Genomic DNA, 10,903 nt, shown 5'->3' with positions numbered 1-10,903 from the left:
CCGGCTTTTTTCTTTTTGCTTATGTGGTGCTGAGGAATCAAACCCAGGGCCTCAGGCATGCAAGGCAAGCGCTCTACCACTGAGCCACCTTCCCAGCCTGAAAGTAAACTTTTTCTAGAAACCATTTTCATTTAATTTTACCTACCTCAAAAGGAATCCAAGTTTTATAAGACTAAACTGACTGGCCTTCTGTTCATTGTTTAATTATATGAATCACTAATATGTAAAGTATTGAGCTTACATAAAGACAAGAGTTAACTATGAATGGTTATTATTATTCAGGTATATTACATGCTAATAATTTATGCAAATTATGAAATAATAAAACTTAAATATGAAATCAATATACTCATCACTTAGGTAGTCATCAGTTTTCCAATTTTTCCTCTGGAAGTAGAGTTTCACCAGCATCACGATCAAGATGCAGAGAATAATGAAAAATGGAATGATCAAGAAAAATGGCCACCTGGGAGGTTTGGGATGGTAAACACTCTCAAAATACTGCCTTCCTGTGAGAAACAAATGCTTGGGATTAGAAAGCAACCAGCAGGAATATAATAAAGATATTTCTGAAGTTTATCAGGATGACTATAATAAATTTTTTAAATCAACTTTGACACTTCGCATATTTTATATGAAGGAAGAAGGTCAGTGGTCTAATGACCCCGAGCAAGCCGTCTGAGGCTCACACAAGAGTCCTACCCCTGGCTTTTTCACTGAGAAGCTGCTAGTCCTGAAAGTCTCCATCTGATAATACAGATGAAAAGAATTAAAGGGTGATCCCTGTAGGACTTGTTCCTTTATTCTCAAACTTTTTGTCGTGAAAAATACCAGACACACAACAGTTTGACCTAGTCTAAATCAACTCTTCTTCCATTGAAACGATCCTTCTTTTTTTTTTTTTCCTCACATTTTGTCTATGTTGTTGTTGTTTATCCCAAGATCGTGAAGAACTCTCCATGTGTCTTTCTACACTGTGCGGTTTCCATGGGGAGACGAAAGACACCGTTCACGGACCTGTTTCAGAGCTTGTTAAATATGCTGGGCTTTTGTGGGTCGTTGGTCTTATCCAAATATCCAAGTGCTTCAGTTCAATTCGTTGGCTTTTCCCTCCCTGAGTGGCTCCAGTCCAGTAGGTGTATTTCTAAACCCTCACCCCTCTGTGAGTTTGTCATTCTCCTTCATCAATGCCACACTATCCTGCTCAATGGACCTTTGTCCAAAGTCTGTACTATATTATAGTTATTTTTGTAAATTCAGTAGAAGGCAGATGGATTTGCACTGCTTGCTTGTGGTTATTCTTGATTGTTCTTTTGCAAGTCTGTTTGGCTCATCTAAGCACTTCCTTGTCTATTTTAGTTACATGTTGCTATGATTGGTACTTTCAATCTATAGACAGCGAATTAATTAAACTTAGAGTATAATCAACCTTTTAATAAATAGTATCATGCACAGGTTATACAATGTGTCTGTATTGTTTATTAATTTATTTAATGAATTTCATTTTTGTATTAGTCATTAAAATTGTAGACTTAATTTGGTGCAAATTGACATATTAGAATTAATAAGCTTTTCAATAGGTAAACATGTCATAGATCCCATTTATTTGGATATTTCTATTTATTTATGTATTTAATTTGGGTATTTCTAGCTTCATATCTACACTTCAGTGTAAGAATCTTCTACTTATGCCTGATCACTAGATAGAATGAATGGAGGACCAGCAGAATGGATGAAGTAGCTGTGGAGTTTCTCACCATCCTCTCCAGCTTCACCTGTAGGGGCTTGTGTTCTTTAAACCTCTACTCATGGAAGAGCCCAGACCCTGCTATCCAGCCCAACCATGGTTATTGTCATGCGGTGTATAGATCAGGTTCAGGTCCGGGTAATATGACTTCTGCATATTATCCCTCCCTAGCCCTTAGAAGGGGTAGTAGTGTCTTGTTGGCACCTGGGCTGTTTTGCCATTCTCTGGTTAACTTTTCATTTTTCCCATTGTGTGTTTCCTGGTGCTTCATATTGAATTCCTTCTGTTACAGGACCAAACAATATCTATTTTCCTCCTGGTTCTCTCTCATTATATACAGATAATAAATATATTATAAAATGTTTTATGTGATTGTATATGTATAAAGTCACATATATATCACATATATTATAATATTTTATCCTCTGGTAGTAAAACATAGATAGCCATATATAGTTTGAGGCCCACACATGATCTAACCATAAGCTGATATACTCTTAGTAAAGTACAAGGCTATTTTAATTCTGTCTTCATTTGCTCTGACTACTTACCAGAGATGGGACTCTCCATTGGGTGATTGCCACTGTTGATGCTCCCGCCCGGCCAATCCTCATTTGTATTTGCGCAGTTCGGGGGCAAGTACTTGGCCTCGCAGTGACAGTTCTTCTTGTTATTGCATACCTGAGAGCAGGCAGCGCCACGTATAAGACAGGTGCAGATGTATCCAAGGAGGATCAAATAATAAGGATTAGGTCAGATAGAGCTGATTTTCCTGTGTGTCATATGGAAGAGGAGAGAAAGCAAGAGTGGGTAATAAGAGAAAGAGAGGAGAGCGTGAGTGTGACAAAGAGAGCTTGCAAGAGAGAGCGTGAAAGAGATACGAAGAGACAGAGAGAGATCTGAGCACTGGCTTTCTTGAGATTAGTCTTAACTCATTTATTTTCTTGCTCATGGTTCTGATACTTACACCACGATTGTTGCAATTTTGTGGTGTGCAGTCATAATTCAAATATGAATTTTCTACACATTCCTTATTCCTGCAAACCTAAAAAGGCAAGCCAAAAGTTTGTTTATAGGTCATCTAGACTTGCCATTCACTTAGAAGTCTTTTATGTTACATCAAAGTAAAACAAAACCCACAGTGAAATATTGCCTCATCCCAGTTAGAATGGCTATTGTCAAAAGACAAACAGGTCCTGGCAAGATTTGGAGAAAGAGGAACTCTTACATATTGCTTTGGAAATGTAAATGAGTATAACTATTTTGTAAAGCATTACAGAATTTCTGTGAAGAACAAGAAACAAAGGAAGAAAGAAAGAAGGAAGGAAAGGAAGGAAGAAAAGTACGAAAGAAAAAAGAAAGAAAGAAAAAGAAATGAAAAGCTACCAGAATGTTCAACAATTCAACCAGGCACTGGTGGCTCACACCTGTAATTCTAGCTACTCAGGAGGCTGAGATCTGAGGATTGTAGTTTAAAGCCAGCTGGGGCAGGAATGTGCATAAGGCTCTCCAATTAATCACTAGAAAACCAGAAGTGATGCTATGGCTCAAAGATACAGAGCACTAGCCTTGAGCAAAGAGCTCAGGGCCTGAGTTCAAGCCCCATGACGAAAGAAAGAAAGAAAGAAAGAAAGAAAGAAAGAAAGAAAGAAAGGAAGAAAGAAAGAAAGAAAAAAGAAAGAGAAAGAAAGAAAGAGAAAGGATGGATTCAGTAATTCCACTCTTGAGTGTATGTGTGTGTATGTGTGTGTGTGTGTGTATGTGTATAAATCAATATGGCAAAGGAATATAAAAGAATCAATATGGCAGTTTATTTACAACAGCCAAGAAACAGAATCCACTTAAATGCTCAACCATGGATAAATGGATAAACAAAAATTTGATATATTTGTATCTATCTTTCCATATATCTATCTATCTATCTATCTATCCTCTGTCTATTATCATCTATGTATCATGTCTATCTACATATATAGAATGCTATAAAAATAATGGAATCTTGTTATTTGTGACAACATGAATGAACCCAAAGGACATTATATTAGGTAAAATAAGTTTTGAACAGAAGGAAAAATACAATGTGATCTCAATCCTATGTGAATTTGAAAAAGCTAAATAAAAGTTGCTGGTAGAGTGATGGCTGGTGACCAGAATCAGGAGATGCTACGGAGGAGGGTGAGTTACAATGTCACACGTAGAAAGGAGGAGTAAGTCCTGACCCTGTGGCAGAGTAGGTACCCTATGGAGGCTGGAGGATCTGTTCAGCTGAAGAGCTCTTGTCCTTCTCTTTGAATAATTTCACAATGAAGAAAAGACAAAGGTTTAATGTTGAGATATACTATTTACTCTGATTTGATCATTACACATATTAACGGATATTTCAAAATTTTGCCTTGCACCCCTAAATATGTGCAAGCATTATGTATCAATAGAATAGTAATAAGAAACTTTCCTAATACCGAGCCCATCTATAGACGCTGGGAAAGGTGGAAGTCTTTTCAGATGCCCAATTTTCAATAACAAAAAACCTGTCAAGGTACAAAAAGGAACAGAAAAAACACAGCAGAAGATAAGGAAGTGGCAGAGGTTGATTTAAAATGGCTGAACTTGATGTGTCCAAGGACCTCACAGGAGGAGACACGGAAAATGAGAATATCAACCAAGAGATTGAATGATAAAAAGGAACCAAAAGATGCTGAAAACATTCAGTAGATGGGTTGGATAGCAGGTTTGAACATCTAGAAGAAAGGATCAATGAACCAGAAGATTCAATACTTGACATTAATGATTCTGCAAAGCCAAAGGAAAACAGTGAAGAAAAATTAACAGAGCCAAAGGAACTTACACAGAACCAAATTACTGTATGTAAGTATATATATATATATATATATATATATATATATATATATACTTTTTTTTTTGTCAGTCATGGGTCTTGAACTCTGGGCTTGGGTGCTGTCCCTCAGCTCTTCAGCTCAAGGCTAGGGCTCTACTACTTGAGCCAAAGTGCCACTTCCAGTTTTCTGGTGGTTTATTGGAGATAACAGTCTCACGGACTTTCCTGCCCTGGCTGGCCTTGAAGCGTGATCCTCAGATCTCAGCCTCCTGAGTAGCTAGGATTACAGGCGTGAGCCACCAGTGCCCAGCCCAAATTACTCATTTTTGAGTCATTAATAAGTGGGACAAAGAGATTATTTGAAGAAATGATGGCTGAAATGTTCCTGTAGTTGAAATCCATGGATCTACAGATCTCACAAACAAAATGAGCACAAATAAGAATGAAGGAACTCAAATGCAGAACCAGCTCTATACACTGTACAGTCTGTTCTCAGAGAATCTAGACAGCAGTTTGTGATAGGTCCTCACCATAAATTAAGCGACAAAGAAGGAAGGGACAAAAAGTCTAGGAAAGATGAAGAGAGATTGTTTTTATCTGCACATAACATGATTAATTATGCAGAAAACCCTAAGAAATCTACAGCGAGTGCCTTTCAAAAGATCAGTAGGAACAATCGATATACAAAAATCAATTGTATTGCTACAACTGGGAATAGAAATCAACTTTAACTCAGGACTTTTTAAAATGCTATCACAATACAAAAATACTAGGAATAAATGAAACCAAAGATGAGCAAGAGACTTACATGAAAATTGAAAAAAAAATGCAGGTAAATGAGAAATGTACAAATAAATGGGGAAATACAACATGTTTATCTATTGGAGGGCATATTAATGCTAATATGTCAGTTCTTACAATCTACAAATTAATGATTAATACAAATTTGAAATTAATTAAATAATTGTTAAGACAAATTTATATTATGTACTTATTATATACTTATACATGATATTATTTACTTAAAGACTAATTATACTCTACGTTTAGTTAATTCTGTAAAGGAATAAGCTGGAAATAAAACAAAAGGTGAGGCAGTGGGGTGGGGGGAGAAGTGAGGGAGGTGGGGTGGGGGGGGAGAACAGCAAGGGAAGGGGTAACAGTGCTTGACAAGAAATGGACTCATTGCTTACTCGTGTAACTGTAGCCCCTCTCTGCAGCATCTTTACAGTAAAATAAAAATTTTAAAGGTAAATGCGACTTACGTTTAAGTACAGGTTAGCTACTTCATAATACTATGAACATATTAATCATAAAAGAATTGTACATCTCACAATGTGAAACTATTTTTACAACATGTAATTTTCATTTAAAAATTACCAATAAAGTCTACTAACCAGCTGGTAGCTCATGGCTATAGTCCTTACTACTCAGGAGGCTGAGATTTGAGGATCATGGTTCAAAGCTAGACTGGACAGAAGAGTGCATGAGACTCTTACCTGCACTGAACTAGCAAATGTAGCATGTTGATGGTACCTGTTGTTGCTGAGAGCCAGAACTAAATGTGTTATCCCTTAGGAACAAAGTATACAACATGGGTAGGTGACCTGAGAAGAGAAGAAAGATGACCTACCTTTTGTGCATTACAGATCGTTCCATTATTCACCCACATTTTCTGCCATTCATTATGATTCACTGGAAACTCCAGGGAGACGCAGACTTGTCCGCTGGCGTTGATGTACACAGTAATGGCATCTCGTAGTTTAAGAACCTCACTCCCTCTATATCTACATACTATTTTTCCACACTTCCGATTGCTACCATTTATTCAGAAAGGAAAATCATTCATTTTAATAGAGAAATTGTTGAATAGCATCTCTAGAGTGAGTAGAGTTAAATAGAACATTCAAGATTTGCAAGAGGGTCTACAATTTATTTTGCAACATCAAAAAAAGATGGTCTTTCCTGATTTGCTAATGATAATTGGACCATTTTAATCATTTTGAACCATCTCCCAGTTACTTGATTACTCTGTACGTGTGTGCCCCTTCCTCTCTCCCCCTCTCTCTGTGAATTCCTTCACTGTTTATTCTTAATCACAGTCAGATATAAGGTTATGCTATCTCTTAAATGATTGCTTGGTAATAACCAGTCCTGTTAGGTTTTCTTTTCAGCATAGCATTGTGGGTACCAAGCTGACAAGATCCTGAAAACCCATGCTGGAGAAAAGGGAAATGTACAACATACAGCAAGAAAACCTCAACAGCACATCCTGATCACAGAGAAAATTGTAAAAGTAACCGGAAAAGGACCATAATAAAATCAAGGACTTGCCTGGACCCCAGCAACTCACACCTGTAATCTTAGCTACGAAAGAGGCTGAGATCTGAAGATAGCGATTCAAAGCCAAGCTGGGCAGAAAAGTCCCTGAAATTCTTACCTCCATTTAACCTTCAGAAAGCAGAAGTGGAGTTCAAATAATAGAGTACCAACCTTGAGTGGAAAAGCTAAGGGACAGCACCCAGGCCCAGAGTCCAAGCCTCATACCAACTCTCTGTCTCTGTCTCTCTGTCTGTCTCTCTTAGACTAATGAGTGATATCATAAAGAGCCTAACAAAATATTTGTCTCCTTCCCACAAGAAAACAGGAGGTAATAATTAAGAAAATTCCTCCCTGGGAGTACTGAGTTAAAGGAAACATATCCAGCATTCTTTGTATTGAAGAGAATCTATTTTAGATGGAGCAGGTCAGCAGTATGAAGGGCAAGTAACTTTCCCAGATTCAGAAGGAACTTTTCTATTTCTCCTAGAGGACAGTGCTTATCATGGACTCCTGCTAGACTTTGTCAAAAAATCAGACACATAGAGGAATTATATAGATAAATCTAAATAAGGGAGTCCTAAGAGAGAAGGTAGCTTGAGAAGATTCTAGATACTGAACTTCCTTCCCACAAAATCAGGCCTAATCCAAGTCAGCTGGTCAAAAACAGCTCTTGCAAGTGCTGCACTAGCATGTCCAAAGCGCACAGCAGCAGGAGGCCGCACGCTGCTTCCTCAGCGCTCCAGCGAAGCATGAGCTCTCTCCTTACTGTGACTTTGTGTCTGGGCAGCTGCCCTTTCTGGCCTGGCCATGGCCTAGCATGTCGGGAACTGCGAAGAAGCAACTTAATGGTTTGAAGACAGCGCATCCATTGCAGAGAGTCTTTTTTTTTCTTTCGATTGTTGCACAAAAATGGAAAATTTCTCCTGATAAGGCAGTTAAGATCACACACGCCTCACGTGGCAACAAACCTCCACTGAAGTGGAGGCCCCCAGCTCCTGGATGAAACACCCCCAGACCAGCCTTCTGCCAAGGCTGTTCTGTAGGTTAACAGTCGGCCATCTTCCCTTAGCTAGCCCTTCACGGGCTAGGTCTCGATCTCCTCCCAGACCCCCCTGTGCTGTGAGCCAACACGGCCTTTGCGCAGTGAACACAGTTGAGAGGCAGGAAGCAAAACCTAATCTCCAATATGACCAGCGGACAACAGTGCCAGAAAACAGCCACAGATCTCTTTGGCTCAGCAGCAAGAACTCCTGACTAGCAAGCACAAGGTCCTGAGTTCAAACCCTAGCACTACAAAAACAAAACAACAACAGAAATTTAATGAAATTTAATGAAATTTAATCTGAAATTTAATGAAAATACTATTATGTAGAAAAACCAAATATACACCCAATGAAAAACCAAACCCAAGAACCCCCAACACACACAAGGATAATATATGTGGCATGTGAGAAACAGAAATACACTGTATTTCTTCACTTAGGACTTTGATCCTTTCATTAAATGTGGCTTTTTTTTTCTTCCAGCATTGGGACCTTGAACTCAGAGTCTGGGCACTGTCCCTGAGCTTTTCTTTTGCTCTCTACCACTTGAACCACAGCACCACTTTGGCTTTTTCTGTGTATGTTTGAGGAATCAAACCCAGGGCTTCATGCATGCTAGGCAAGCACTCTACCACTAAGCCACCTTCCCAGCCCATCAGTGAGGTTTCTGAAAGCTTACTTAGGTGCACACGCTTGGTATACTGAATCCTCGATGCCACAGTTTCCAGATATATCTGTCCTTGAATTCATTTCTTCAAAACATTGGTCACTACCAAAACCTGCTTCTGAAAGACATCAAACATACGGTAATTTAAAATGAAAATCACCTGGGAACACATTTAGCATTTTGAAATGGCCTAAAGTATATTACTATACAAGATGAAATCAAAATATAAAACTGAAAATGAGAACTAGGTTTACAAGACACCATGCGTGTTTATGAACATACAAAATCACTTTAGTAAAGTATTTAAAGGAGCTATTATTCACACACACACACTTTACACAGAGCCCAGCATTAACCTGCAGTTAACTTGTAATTTTCACAGGCCTTGAAAAATATCTGTAGGTACATACAGGCTATTTTAAAGAAATATTTAGCTCCCTAGCCAATATAATTATAATTTTGCATAAATGTCTCTTCAATTAAAACACCAAATAATCATTTATTTTGGCCACCTGAAATCTATGTACATAATTATTTAATTTTAATTCTCATGAGAACTACTTATTCTCAAACCCTCCGCTAGCTCTACTCTAGTTGAAGACAAGACAAAAGGCTTCTGCCAAACTGTTTGATTACTCCCTTGTGATGCTGGACTGAAATTTCTGAAACTGTAAGCCAAAGTTAACTTTTTTAAAAATTATGTTTTACTATCTTTAAGTAGATGTTCAGAGTGTACCCTTCTTTTTAAGTGGATTTTCTCAGGCATGTGTGATAGCAATGTCTCTCTCTCTCTCTCTCTCACACACACACACTCACATACACACATTCACATACAAACCTATAAAATTAAGATGGCTGATAAAACAGATAATCTCCCGATGAAGGAAGCCATGTGGCACTGGAGTAACATCGTTAAAATGCCAGAGAGGGAAAACCAAAAACATATTTCCAGTGGTTCTTCAAGGGGAGGTTGATGAAAATATTCAAGAGGAAGGAAACTTGAAACGACTCAAAGAAATAAAAAGATGTGCCTTGAATAAGAGAAGCAAGCACAATCCCCCCTTCTATCATTCTCAAAGATAATTCTCTAAAGCAAAACCAGAAGCAATGAGCTGAGAGCCTCCCGTGAGTACAATGTCATCTGAACATGGGAAGAGCAGGAGTGAAGCTCTCCATGTGTGAAGTGGTATAGAATGATTAAAAGTTCATTATAATTAATGAAAGGTAATCACAAAATCTAGGGCACCACACACACACACACACACACACACACACACAGACAGACAGACACACACACACACTTGGATGGAAACAAACAATTAGATTTTATAGTCCACTCCCCAAACAGTGGAGCGAGGACCGCTTGGAACCTGCTTTCTCAGTAAAACAACGAACAAAAGGGCATCAAACAATTCACAAATTCGAAAAAGTTTACCAAAATACTTAATCTGGCAGGAATAAAAAGAGCATCAGGAAACCTGACGACAGACAACTAAGGATTGATTGAAGAAAGCACTGGCCTGTGGGACCTGTCAAGCACCAAGGTCCCTGTATAAAAGGAACCCCAGAATGGAGGAAGAACACAGCGGGGACAGAGACACTGGTGAAGAAACAGTGAGTGGAATATTTAAATTAAAGAAAATTGTGAGTATGCAGAAAAGAAGACATTGGAGGCTTTGATGTGGTTTCAAAGAGACCCCTGCTTGGGTACATGGTCAAGCTAGCTACAAGACGCAAAGAAGCCTTGGAAGTGGCCCAAGAGCAATGGCTGATCCTAGGCCTCGAGGCTCAGTGAGATTAGCAGTTTAGAGGCAGAGCTCAAACCAACAGTTTTAAAAGAGAAAGTCGGTCAATCAGGAACTATGTTCAGATAAACTCTTTCTAGAAATCTGAGATAGACAAAATCAGAGAGCACTCATCTGTAGCTGACCCCCCTAAGATGCATGTGTTGGGGTGGAGGCATACTGCTGCTTGGTTTTGATCCCTGTTTCTCTTTAGGAGGATTTGTCCAAATCAAGCTAATGATACCTACTGTAGAAGCAGAGTCTTCCATGAGGTGATGTAGTGGTTTCTTTTGCCTTGATGCTATCTATTTAAAATAATTTTATTGAGATAATGCCCCAGAGATGAGAGGTAATTATGGTTTTCACTTCATGGCAGATGATCTTTAAGTTTCTAAAGATTCATGTTTATGGGCTGGGAAGGTAGCTCAGTGGTAGAGTGCTTGCCTTGCATGCCTGAGGCCCTGGGTTCGATTCCTCAGCACCACATAAGCAAAAAGAAAAAAG

At 38.6% G+C, this 10,903-nt stretch overlaps 1 protein-coding gene across 1 annotated transcript in view; it reads right to left on the bottom strand.

Moving 5' to 3' along the window:
• Adam2 (ADAM metallopeptidase domain 2) overlaps window positions 1-10,903 on the bottom strand; it is a 43,352-nt gene that overhangs the window by 1,713 nt on the left and 30,736 nt on the right. The window contains exons 14-19 of the mRNA XM_013024189.1: window positions 10,051-10,063; window positions 8,628-8,733; window positions 6,217-6,400; window positions 2,715-2,792; window positions 2,299-2,428; window positions 350-509 (exon numbers count right to left, since the gene is read on the bottom strand). Coding sequence (XP_012879643.1) covers window positions 350-509; window positions 2,299-2,428; window positions 2,715-2,792; window positions 6,217-6,400; window positions 8,628-8,733; window positions 10,051-10,063 — 671 coding nt within the window. The remainder of the gene's footprint in view (window positions 1-349; window positions 510-2,298; window positions 2,429-2,714; window positions 2,793-6,216; window positions 6,401-8,627; window positions 8,734-10,050; window positions 10,064-10,903) is intronic.

This window comes from Dipodomys ordii, unplaced genomic scaffold, assembly GCF_000151885.1.
Source record: "Dipodomys ordii isolate 6190 unplaced genomic scaffold, Dord_2.0 Scaffold74, whole genome shotgun sequence".
NCBI lineage: Eukaryota > Metazoa > Chordata > Mammalia > Rodentia > Heteromyidae > Dipodomys > Dipodomys ordii.
This window is presented reverse-complemented; position numbering and strand designations above follow the sequence as displayed.